We start from the raw sequence: 13,543 nt of genomic DNA on the forward strand, positions 1-13,543 counted from the left end.
ACAGTGTCTATTATTTGTCTTCAGCATGGGAATGAGTCATGATGACGATCACACCACGTGCACTGGTCACTCCCACATCATGTCTGGTGAATGGGTGAAGGGAAGAAACCCCAGCGACCTATCCTGGTCCTCCTGCAGCCGTGAAGACCTGGAGAACTTCCTCAGGTGAAACATATGAATTTTGTCTTTCTTTTGATGCTTACCATTTAAGCCAAAAAATATTTGATGTTATATAAATAAAAATCATGTATGGAAGTAAATTCATTTTATGATTTTCATTCACTCCAACTTCTGTTCAGTTATCTCTATCGTCAGAACAGCGGTCTGGGCGTCCGTCCGCAGGACAAAGGGTTAGCAGCTGGACAAACTGTTTTTACCTAGTTGACGGAATTTTATTTTTTAAGTTTATGTCTGATTTAATTAATTTCTAGGACAGAATCGGTGCTGGCTGGGAAAGTAAAACCTGAAAGCTGTGAGTCAGATCGATCTTTCATTCATTCATTCATTCATTTTCTTCCGCTTATCCGTGGCCGGGCTGCGGGGGGAGCAGCTTAAGCAGAGATGCCCAGACTTCCCTCTCCCTAGACACCTCCTCCAGCTCTTCAAGGGGAACACCGAGGCGTTCCCCTCACCCTATCGCTAAGGGTGCGCCCAGCCACTCTGCGGAGGAAACTCATTTCGGCCGCTTGTATCCGCGACCTTGTCCTTTCGGTCATGACCCAAAGCTCATGGCCATAGGTGAGGGTAGGAACTGGTAGACTGACCGGTAAATCAAGAGCTTTACACGGTCAAACGCCTTCTCCAAGTCCACAAAACACATGCAGACTGGATGGGCGAACTGCCATGAACCCTCGAGCACCCTAGCAAGAGTATGGAGCTGGTCCACTGTTCCATGGCCAGGACGAAAACCGCATTGTTCCTCCTTGATCCGAGGTTCAAGTAGCGGCCTCCTCTCCAGCACTCTGGCATAGACTTTCCCAGGGAGGCTGAGGAGTGTGATCCCCCTATAGTTGGAACTCACCCTCCGATGCCCCTTTTTAAAAAAGAGGAACCACCACCCAGGTCTGCCAGTCCAGAGGTACTGTCCCTGATCTCCATGCGATGCTGCGAAGGCGTGTCAACCGTGACAGCTCTACAAGGAAATGGACGAATCAACCTCTGAGTCCCCAGCCTCTGCTTCCTCCACAGAAGGCGTGTCAATTGTCAAATTGTCAATTCCTGCATTGACAATGGAGGTGGAAAACATGGTCCACTCTGACTCAATGTCTCCAGGCTCCCTGGGGACCTGGTTGTAGCTTTGTACGACAAAGTCCCCAGTCGGAGCACCTTCCTGTACCCCTTCCAGAGACCCTATGAAAGCAGGGTACTCTACACTGCTATTTGGCCCGTAGGCACAAACAACAGTGAGAGACCTATCCCCTACCTGCAGGAAAACAACTCTCTCTTCCACTGGGGAGAACTCCAACACATGGCAGCTGAGCTGGAGGGCAATAAGCAAGCCCACCCCTGCCCGCCGCCTCTCACCATGGGCAACTCCAGAGTAGAAGAGAGTCCAACCTCTCTTAAGGAGTTGTGTTCCAGAGCCCAGACTGTGTGTGGAAGTGAGCCCGACTATCTCTAGCCTGTACCGCCTAACCTTCAACACAAGTTCAGGCTCCTTTCCCATGGGAAAGAACCCGGCATCCACCAAGCGCTCCCCTAAGTGCCCCTGGCTCCAGGATGGGGCCCCGGTGACGCCAATCCAGGCGACGTAACAGTCCTTGATTTTATGTTCTCCATACAGGGTTTGTGAAATGCTCTTAGTCTGGCCCGTCGCCTAGGACCTGTTTGCCTTGGGAGACCCTACCAGGGGCTTAAGCCCCCGGCAACATAGCTCCTAGGGTCATTCTGACACGCAAACCCCTCCAATTATTAATAATAAGTAATTTGATTAATTTTATCAATTTTGCAATATGGCTGTAACATAACAAAATCAGGGAAAAGTTGAGCGCTGTGAATACTTTCTTAATGCACTGTAGGTAATAGCCTCCCTTTGGATAATTACTGCATGGGTAATTATGTTTCAGCTGGCAAGAAGTTATTTAACTCTAACTGATATTTAGATAATTAATTTCTCAACCATGTCGGAAGACATATTCTGTTGTTGTGGATAAGATCTGTTTCAGAATGGTCAAATTTTTGGTATGCATCAAGCATCAAGCAAAGAAAACATCTAAGAAGGTTTCTGAAACAACTGGAATTGGGTTAAGAACTGTTCAATGCATTATTAAAAACTGGAATGATAGTGGGGAACTATCATCTTTGTGGAAGAAAAAAATCTTGAATGATTGTGATCGAAAGAAAAGAAAAAATTCCAAGGAAAAAGAAAAAGGACATGGGATGTGGAAAAAAAATACAAAGATGTCTGCTTTTCTTGATCTTTTATCACCCGACTAGGCAGAGACCCACCTGGACTTTGACACTGCAGGGATTTCCCTTTCTTTCAGGGATGGGTATTGATTATGGAGACTTTCAATCACCAAAACCCACGACTCACATCAGAATTAAATTCAATAACAGTCAATAACTTGTTGTTACTGTTGCAGCCTTACTCCCAAATTAATTATCATTTTACATCTCATGAAACAGAAACACTTCTTTGATAGCATTTTGCTTTGATGTTTTTTCTCCTTGACTTAGATTTTGTTTGCTTGTCTTGTTCCTCACTTATAAGTCGTTTTGGATAAAAGTGTCTGCTAAATGACTAAATGTACATGTAAATTCTCCAAACAATACTACATAATGACAATGTAAAAAAACTTTGTTTAAAATCTGACATCTGACATCATCTGACACTTAAAATTGAGCTCTGGTTTATGCCGACATGAACTGTTAACTATTGAACCTCATATAAACAGGTGTATGCCTTTCCAAATCATGTCCAATCAACTGAATTCCCAATTCATAACAGACACAGGATGCACCAAACAAGGAATTATCTGTAGTTAACATTGTACTGTACTACTGTAAATTTCATTGTTCAGCTAAAGCATATGTGTCAAACTCACGGCCCGCGGGCCACATCTGGCCCGGCGTGCAACTATATCCGGCCCTACTCTACTAACTGAGTTCTTACGGAGCTTTGGTGACTTTGACAAGCAAGAAAGAATTGTGGAAACTGCACCTGTGCAGATTCAGATGGAGTTGACTGAGCTGCAGTGTAATGACTGAAGGTAAAGTAGGACACTGCAGGACCCACACAGTTTATTTACTCCATTCCCGCAGAAAGGTCCCAGCTCCGTCCACATGTGGCTCAAACCTTGTTTATGTAGTTTCACTGATGCAGCACTGATAAAAAGACATAAGAGCAATGACAACTGAATGATTTGATTTTGTTATTGCTGAAATATAAATTTTATTTATATTTCCAAGTTTTGTTATGCAGCATGTTCATATTTTGAATTTGTATGATTTTGACAGGATATTTTTTTTTTATGGAGAGCAAAATCTTTTGGGATATTTAAAATTTATGTTTTTTTATTTTTTTAAATGACATAAGAATAAAGAAATTTTGTTCTTGTTTGTTCTTTTAATGTTTACTTTATTTCTAACTTAATATATATATAATATATAATATAGAGAGGATATATTTCTATAGAGAGCAAAATATTATAAGTTATTTAAGTTTTATGTTAAAAAAAGTTAAGTTTTAAAAGTTGTTGTGTGTTCAATAAATGTTTATCCTGTTCGGCCCGCGACTTAAAGTGTGTTTTGGATTTTGGCCCCCTGTGCAATTGAGTTTGACACCCCTGAGCTAAAGGGAGTCCTGTCCTCTTGCTTAGTACTTAGTCAAGTTGGATTCTTGGGTTTTGTATAAAACTCTGTATACAGTTATTTTTTTAAGTCTTACTGTAAACATTTTATTGTAAAGTGCCTTAAGCTGACTGTTGTGATACTATATGGTGATACAGTATCACAACGCCTCATTTTTAATTAACCAAAAAGGTCTCATGTCACACCGCTTCAGATCTTTGCATTGGCTTCCTGTGGCTGCAAGGATCAGGTACAAAGCTCTGTCTCTTGCCTACAGAGTGGTCAACTCTACAGCTCCATCTTATCTCAATTCAATCAATCAGGTCTACATCCCGTCCCATCCACTGCGCTCAACCAGGGAACGTCGTCTGGTGGCACCAGCACCACACAGTCGACACCAAGGAAAACTGTTCAGCTCAGTGATCCCACGATGGTGGAATGAGCTGCCTATCTCTGCACGCTCAGCCACCTCACTTGCAATCTTTAAAAAACTGCTGAAAACAGAACTCTTCCGCATCTTCCTTTGTACTTAAAAAAAAAAAAAAACTTTTCTACCTTTTCGTTCTCACATCTCTTGAAACAGTAACACTTTTTCGATAGCACTCTGCTTTGATGTTGTTTCTTCTTGACTTAGATTTTGTTTGCTTGCCTTGTTCCTCACTTGTAAGTCGCTTTGGATAAAAGCGTCTGCTAAATGACTAAATGTACATGTAAATGTAAATATATTAATACATTTAATTTAATTTAATTCATTTTTTAATTTGACAGTGAACATTTGTGATCAGTTACCTGGTAAGCACACAATACAAATCATTTGCTCCTGTATCTTTTAAAAAGGTCCAAAGCGAGTGCCTGCCTACTGCACACAGACCACAGGAGTCATTACCAGGTCCGGCTGCCTCTCAAGCTCCCAGGCATGCACTACAGTGTGGATGAACAGTGCCAAATCTTATTTGGAACCAATGCCACTTTCTGCAGTGACATGGAGGTACAACACAGTTTTCATAATATGTTTTGCATATCTAACCTACCCTGAACCCTGATGGTTTCAGCTGCCCAACATAATACTAACAGAGATTTCAGCTGTATCAAAAGATTTAACAGAATCTGCTGATTTCAGCAAATCTATTGAAACTATTTGACATTATTATAAAGGTTTGCAGATAATAATGTTATTAAACTAAAGTAAATGTATTTTATTTCCTTGTAGGGCACTACATCTTGTAAACTAAACTATCAACTTTACAGGAATAGCCACCTAAGAGTAAAACTGTAAAACACTATGCCTTGCTTGTTTCACCTAAATCAGTTTCAGCCCAAAATAGACGTTTGTGTGTTAGGATATTGTATATATGCTAACACCTGTATATATCTGTCTTATTCTAGTTAAGTTATTGTAAAATCAATGTGATACCAAGCTGCTACTGTAACATTCATTCTATGTGGACTATCAACACTTAAAAGATGAACACTTGCAACACTCTGATCATGACAGCATGCTAAGAGAAAACAGAAGCTAGACACTGAAGCAGAGCTGACTCATTACATATGCGACCTAGGCTGTGGCCTGGGAACCTGTAGCTCACTGGGGGCGGTGACGTGATATCTATTTACATTTTTCATTTTGTATCCTGGATCCAATCACATAGCTTGTGCAGCCTGTGTACAGATTTTTTTCTGGCTTAATCTGGATGTCCAAACTCCATATCCCAACTCTCTATGGAGGAAACTGATTTTGGGTACTATAAGTGAAGGTTGGAATGTAGAATGTCTGGTCAACTACATTATCTGAAAAAAGCAGAGAAGCAATAGAGGTAGTCAAGCTGAACACTGAAAATCAGATAGGTAAAGTAATAATCCATAACTCGAGTGGAACATGTTTGACTTGTTTCTGAGAGTATGCACATAACTCTCAGTGCAGTTACAGTGGCACGAAAAAGTATGGGCACACTTTGGGATTACGTGGAGTTTTGCATTAAGTGGTCATAAAATGTGCTCCAATCTTCATCTAACTCACAACAATACAAAAACACAGTCTGCTAAAAATAATAGTACACAAACATTATATGTTTTCATGTTTTAATTGAAAATAACATGTAAACATTCACAGTGCAGGGTGGAAAAAAAGTATGTGAACCCTAATGAATTATCCAGGAGCTAATTGGAGCCAGGAGTGAGCCAACCTTGAGTCCAATCAGTGTGATGATATTGGATGTGTTGCTGAAAGCTTTCCTGCCCTTTAAAAACACACACCAGTCTTGACCACTTCATGCAAAACTCCACGTAATCCCAAAGTAATGTAACACATTATAAGTCCACCAAAAAGCTCTAAATGGGCCACGTTTAGCTGTTGAAACACAAATTTATAGCAAATTAATCTGATTCTTGTCTTTCTATGTGACTACATATATATGTTTAAAAGACAATTCGTTTCCCTACATTTTTGTGTGTGTGTCAGCACCTGATGTGTGCTGGTCTGTGGTGTCTAGTAGATGGAGAGGTATCCTGCAAGACCAAACTGGACCCTCCACTGGATGGAACAGAGTGTGGAGCAGACAAGGTAGGGATGTCTCACTCGCACTGTGCTGTCATAAATAGATACCATACTCTTGGGCAACATTCTCTAAGATAACATAAAATAATAAATGTTTCTCTGCATGCCTCGCTGACAACCAAACAACATCTTGTGGTCCCCTTACCTCACCTTAAAAGATCCCAGGCAAAACTTTTAAGCTCAGTGGTTGCACAATGGTGGAGAATCCTAGCCACCTCTGCATGCTCAGCTGCCTCACTCTCAATTTTCAAAAACTCTGAACCTGGACATTAAGCCGGAATGAGGGGTTGTGGGGGAACAGGCTGCATTGTTAGCAGCGTTAAACCTATTGAAGAACTTGTTAAGTCCATTGGCTCTGTCCACAACACTCACTGGTGGCTGGTTGTTTTTTTTGTAGTAAGTAAAGTTGTTAATTCCCCTCCACACTTCTCTGATGTTGTTCTGTTGTAAGTTTATCTCTCTATTATTTTCATAGTTCTACTTAGCCTGCTTCAATTTCCTCTTCAGCTCATGTTGGACATGTTTGAGCCTTTCTTTGTCTCCATCTTTAAATGCCTCCTTTTTGTGGTTAAAGGTAGCCCTATAATAATAATAATAATAATAATAATAATAATAATAATAATAATAATAATAATAATAATTATCTATACTTTATTCATCACCTTGGGGAAATCCTCCTTCATCTCACTATATCTCACTCTAATAGACAATACCTGAAGACTATGGTGAATGTAATTAAAAGTGTGTGTGTGTGTGTGTGTGTGTGTCAGTGGTGCAGGACAGGCGAGTGTGTCAGTAAGACTCCCATCCCTCAGCATGTGGACGGTGATTGGAGTCCATGGAGCCAGTGGAGCATGTGCAGCAGGACCTGTGGTACTGGTGTCCAGTTCAGGCAGAGGAAATGTGACAACCCTCCGTATGTCACCTCTCTGTCTGTCTGTGTACTTGTGTTTGTTTGTTTTTGTATTTGTGACAGTACAAATCCACTAACTTAAACAATACTGGGTTGTCTTTTGCAAATTCCCTCATTTTGTATTTGAAATTGAAGTGTTATTTCTGTTATTTCTGCATGTGCCTGTGTACAAAGGCCTGGTCCTGGTGGCCGAAACTGCCAGAAGGCCAGTGTAGAGCACAAAGCCTGTGAAGGTCCTCCCTGTCCGAAAGGGGCACTCAGCTTCAGAGACCTGCAGTGTCTGTCGTATGATCGACACGCGAGCAAGAACAAGGACAGCATTCTGACTGCTATCATTAATGATGGTGAGACACACTTTCTTTGATTGTAGTGGCTACAGGACATCTGATCATTGAAATAAAAGTAAAGAGTAATGTAATTATGTGTAGCACTTGAACAGCTCTACAGTGAAAAGGCAGACAGTAAACAAAGGGTGAGAGAGGGAGAAAAATGTAGCAAAGGTCCCCATTTGGAATTAAACTGGGGACATTGCAACTCTTCTTCTACAGTCTTCTGAAATTTTCCTTAGTCAAGCCATGACTATAAACATATGTTGCCAAGATCAGATTGTGATAGTGAAAATAGAAAAATAAATAGAAAATAAAAAATAGTAAAAAATAGTAATAGTAAATTTCACTAATATAAAAAAATAGTGAAAATCCAGATTTCCAAAAAAAAAAAAAAAAAAAAAAATCCAGAAGTCATAGCGTCTCAGACTTACACCTGATTATCACCCCATTGATTGAAACACCTAACTCTAGTATTCCAAAAATGAAGAAAATTCTAGTAAGTTTTTAGAACAAAAAATAAATGACAGAGGCATGAAAAGGTTGCTGTAGTCAAACGTCTATTTTAAAAACCTACTCTTGACTCAGGTCTTTTAGCTAATTAAAGATAAATCGAATCTGTCCTTTATCATTAAATTCCTTAAAAATAGCAAATAATGATGTGTGTGGGAATAACCTGCCAAAACATTTCCAGTCAGTACCTGTATTTGGAGTACATCATAATACAAAAACAGAACAGGTCAAAATTTGATGGTAAGTATTCGTCGACAAAGGTTAATTTAATGACTAAATTGTTACAACAATGATATTAAAAACTTAAACAAAAAAAAGGTCTAGTTTTGCAAACCTGCACTCTTGAAGCTCAGTACTAGATCCCTCACACCTCCTCAATAGCAACACTAGCTGGTTTTAATGTTGGGATGGACTGGTGTCAGCATAGGCTCTGCTGTCTGATGCAGTACCACTCTGATGTCTGTTCATATATAGTAATAATTAGACATGATGAAAAAACTGTGTTATACTTTCATCCTCATCTTTATTTTACCACGGCTGCATTTTGCTTTTTATAATCCAATTCCAGTACCTGCATAATCAATAAGAATAATTTCTTTACGTGCTGCAAATTACTAAAGCCTCAGTTCGTAACCGCATCATGAAAGTTTACCTATAACTAAAACACATAAACATTGCTAAAAACTAATGTAAAATAAAAGAGTAAAATTCAAAATGCGGGTGACTAAAACTAAATTTTAAATTCACGTCAAAATGAACATCCTTATAGATCTTAGGTCTGCATTTAACACAATATATCACATTTTATCACAGAGACGAGACTGTTATTGCGATTAAAGGTGGTTTAAATCGTATTTGTCAGATAGATACACATTTGCTCATGTTAATGCTGAGTCTTTCATTCACACAAAAGTTAGTTATGGAGTTCTCTGCTTGGATCAATACTTTTCACTTTATACATGAATGAATCAACCCTGTGGTGAGCCTCGGTGCAGTCAATCCAGAGACAGCAGATGAGAAGATTGGACATAGAACCATGCATGGAGGGTCTGACAGGCGATGTGGTGGCATGGCGACTTTGTCATCATCCTGCTTGGAGAAAGTAACTGTGAGAGCGTCCTCCGAATCGCCACTCCTGGACACTGGAACTGCTACTGTGGGAACAACGTTCACTGCGTCTCCCCTACTGGAGACAGGAACAGAAAATGTGCCTTATGGCACCCCCAGCATCAACCCACCAGGAGACAGGTGTTGGCTGCCCAAGCACAGGAACAGACATCAACCTAGTGGCGGAATTGCCATGCCCTGGTACAGTCCAGGGGAAGCAACGGACAAGGTGGCGGTGTTAATCTGGACTGCAGGCAGTGTTGACACAGGCTGTGGATGCCTCAAAGATGGCAGGAAGGCCTAACTGTTGGACCTGGATGCCAGGATTAGGAGACAGAGAGCCGGTTCCTGAACTGGACCTAAAAACAGGGGCATACCTTGTGGTCAGAGCAGGAGCTGGTCCCCAGGCACTAACAGAAGCCTGAACAAGGTCAGGAACAGGAGCAACAGTGGAACTGGATTTGGAGTAGGAGTGACATCGGTGACCAGGACTGGATCCGATGCAGGAGTGGCAGGAGTTGACCACTGTAACCAGAGCAGTAACTGGAGCTGTGACGAGAGGGAGATCTGGAGCTGGTGTGACAGCAGAGACTGGAAGTGGATCTAGAGCTGGGGCAAAAACAGAGACTGGCGCTAGATCTGAAGCTGCCATAGAGGGGACCAGGGCCTGGGAGGCTTGACGTCCCTGGCGGAAACGTCGCAGGTTAGTGGAGTCGATGACCCCAAGGGGTCTCTCCCAAAAAGCACGACATGTCCCTAGGAAGGGTGAATACTGGAGGTTGCAGGTGCCAGCATTAGGGTCGTTGAAGGTGTGGGTCTCAAGGGTGCTAGTTGGGTTAGCAGGTGAGTCACTACCAGACCTGGGGAATACAGGGTGCAGGGCTGAGTCCCTAGCAAGACCCAGTCTTGCTGTCGATAAGTCTTGGCTCAAGAATGAACTACTGCATACAAACTCATGGTTAGCTGTAATTGATGTAGACTGGCAGACTTGGTAGAGCAGGGTAGCAGCTAGCAGACTTGGGGCCTATTATAGAGGAGGTAGGCCATGGAGCAGGGAAGTAGCTTGTGGGCCTCGGTCTAGCTTCAGGAACAACAGACTGAACAAGAGGGACAGCTGGCAGACCCAGAGCAAGTTGAGGGCAGGTCAGGCTGGATGGAAGGCTGGCTGCTAGTTTGGGGCAGGACAGGCAAAGAAACGAGGACTGACTGCCTGCAGTGGAGGTGGACAGGGAGTGGTGTCTGGGTTGAGAGGCAAAACTACTACTAAATGCTTAAGGTCTGCTTAAAGTCTCTAAACTCTGCGCGTTTCAACAACTGACCGGTCGCAACCATAAATAAACAGAATTAAAATGATATCAACATCAATAGCTTCTGCCAACAAACATTTAACAAATAGTCCAATTCACTCCTCATCAAGAAGCACCTTGGACCTCCCCTATAATGTGCAAAACAGGAAATGTGGGTGAGTCCCCCTAATAACAGGAGCTGTGTCCATCTGGTGGCCAGATAATACCAGAGACCTAGGGCTAGGGACAGACAATAGCCTGGAAAATGTGAATGTTTTTAGTTCAACCCAGGCCTCCCGATTGCATTGGTCCTTATTGGTCAATGTTTGAGTGTTCTGTGAGGGTTTATACCTTGATCAGGTTAAATGAGGATACAACAAGCCTGTGATTGGTTAAAAGAGGCTCAGGTGGGAAGAGGGAAAACAGATCTGAAACCAGAAGCGGAAGGTAGAAGGTGAGTGTGGCTCAAGGTTATGACAAATACTGGGAGTTGAGGTTTGAACAGCGGGTCTGCAGGATTGTATCTGGAGCATATGTACTGGCTAAGGGAGAGAATCTGGAGCAGGGCAAACATATATTCACTATCAACAAAGGCAATACTCAGATAAGGGATACCCTCATAGTCAGAAACCACATAAGCCAACAGAGTTCAAAGAAATGTTAAAAAAAGCAACAGTTCAGAATGACTAGATCATAGATCAACCTAGTTTCAGACTGTTCAGGTGCGTCTGGTCACAGTTAGGTTTTAGGAATCAGAGATTCAGGAGAATAAATGGCTGGAGAGTGACTTCGGTCAAAGTGGCACAATCTGGCAAATTCTGGAGGGTAGCAGTGTTGCAAAGGTAAAGGAGACAGGTGCAACTGATCTTAGCTGATTAGAAAAGAGGAAACAAGGATCGATAGAGTGAGAGTCAATCAATCCATATATAGCAGGAAGTCAGGCTGGAGAACAGAGTAGCAGGGCAGCAGAATATGAGTGGAAGATTGTGTAAGCTGAAACAGAGGAAGAAAACAAAACTGAGGCAGGACCAGACAATGATTTTAACAAAAAAGAGACTTTAATGGCAGAACCAGGTACACAAGAAGAGAAAACAAAAGCTAAATTAAAAAATTACTCCCTCCGGACGAAATTAATTTCCCTTCGGGGATTAACAAAGTTTATTAGGTTTAATAAAGTTTATTTATAACATGAGCAAGGGAAAACAGCAAGGACGGAATAACTAAACAATGAAACATGAGACATGAACCACTAAACTGTAAAATTAAGCGAACCAAAAGACAAAACTCAGTCCATATAACCAACTCACAAAATAGCATGGCGTAAAGTCCAGGTAAACCTGAACAGTAACAAAAGACCAGCATATAGTGATGATGCGATACACTTCCAGGGGGACCTCCTCCCCTTCCTTCATATCCATCTGTGCCACTATATGCTAACTTTCTGTCTTCTAAAGTGCCTTGAGATTATTTGGCACTGTGTAAATAAATTGGATTTAACTGAATTACTTTACTCCTGGTATATTAAAGTAATTTAAGTAATTATATTACCTGTGGTATATTTTTATTCAAAGGTTTATATTTGAGGTGATTGGTTTTCAATTATTGCTATTCATTTTCATTTTATTGTTGACACAAATGTAATCCCATAATCATGAAGGATTTTACAGGAAAACACTATCACTCTCTTTCTACCTTTGCTGCAAAGAGGGGAGAGTAGTAATAGTCACGATTCCAATAGGTTGACTGTTGGGGAAATTTAGAGAATTTACAGATGTTTTTAAAAAAACAAGACAAAATATTGCAGTGCATGTCCCCAAATTAGTTGTAAGACTAAACTGTGCCATTTATCTGTACATACATTACATATACATTGGAATCTTTGCCATGTGCCTGCTTTATACATTTTTCACATTTATTATTTTATGATTTAGGACAATGAATGCAGACAAGATCTTTGTTTTAACAATAAAATCATACCCTTTGTATCCCCTCAGAAAAGCCATGTGTGTTGTTCTGCAGCCTGGTGGGCCAAGATGTTCCAGTCCTGATGGCTGAAAGAGTGATGGACGGAACACCCTGTGGATCATATGAGTCTGACTTGTGTGTTAATGGAAAGTGCCAGGTACATACACATAATTACACACACCTTAAAATCAGTGACTGACACCATACATTTGACCTTGTTGTCTGCCTCCTTATTTCTGCAAGAGGGAAAATTCCAAATTTACAGCTAGCTTCACAGCATTTGACAGCAAAATGAGTAAATACATTTCCACAGCACTGTATGTGTATGTATGCTATTTCTAACCTACCATACTTGGATAAAACAAAGGCCATGCCAACTATTTTGTTATATTTAACAATAATCTTTCTGTTTATGCTTATTTTTAAACTTGCAGCAAAAATTGCAGTCATTTAGATATGCGGCAGTACCAAGAGATGGACAAGCACATAATTTCCATCTGGGGCAGGAGATATGTTCCCAGCAATATATGAAAACTGGAATTTTTTCTTGGTGCACGGTGCTTATCAGAGATTGAAATGGAGATCAGGAGAGATATACATAGTGTTCATACACTTTAAACGACCTGGTAATATGTGAGAACCCCAGGTGCATCTTGAATCATTCATTCTTCATCAGTTCTTAACGTATATTAATTATTTGGGGCATTGATTCAAAGTTTTGAGCATTTCGTTATTTGACTACCATACTGTAACTGTCAGTGTGAACAGTTTCCAAATATTTTCTAAAGGGTGAAAAATAAAAAAGTCAATGTTGGTCATTCTCTAAGATTAAAACGGAGACTGTGATTGGGTTTAATATGTTATGTATAAATTACGATATTAAGGTTAATTAAGATAAGTAAGTGTTTTGAACGTTTTTATTCCTTTTCACTACAAATTACATGGTTATTTAAATATTCCAATTACTTGGGAACTACTTGCCAAAAATAATAATAATAATAATAATAATTTGGGATTCATCTTATATGATTACATGCTGAGAAAACACTGGTTCTATCATTCTCCGTAGAGGGAGAAGCAGTAAGGG

General features: G+C 40.7%; 1 protein-coding gene across 1 annotated transcript in view; it reads left to right on the forward strand.

The window, feature by feature from the left end:
* Nucleotides 1-13,543, forward strand: part of adamts17 (ADAM metallopeptidase with thrombospondin type 1 motif, 17) — an 88,918-nt gene that overhangs the window by 37,402 nt on the left and 37,973 nt on the right. Inside the window, exons 9-14 of the mRNA XM_026377782.1 lie at nt 25-165; nt 4,630-4,780; nt 6,251-6,352; nt 7,117-7,262; nt 7,434-7,603; nt 12,486-12,613. Of these exons, the coding sequence (XP_026233567.1) occupies nt 25-165; nt 4,630-4,780; nt 6,251-6,352; nt 7,117-7,262; nt 7,434-7,603; nt 12,486-12,613 (838 nt within the window). The remainder of the gene's footprint in view (nt 1-24; nt 166-4,629; nt 4,781-6,250; nt 6,353-7,116; nt 7,263-7,433; nt 7,604-12,485; nt 12,614-13,543) is intronic.

This window comes from Anabas testudineus, chromosome 3 (genome assembly GCF_900324465.2).
Source record: "Anabas testudineus chromosome 3, fAnaTes1.2, whole genome shotgun sequence".
In the NCBI taxonomy this organism is placed as follows: domain Eukaryota; kingdom Metazoa; phylum Chordata; class Actinopteri; order Anabantiformes; family Anabantidae; genus Anabas; species Anabas testudineus.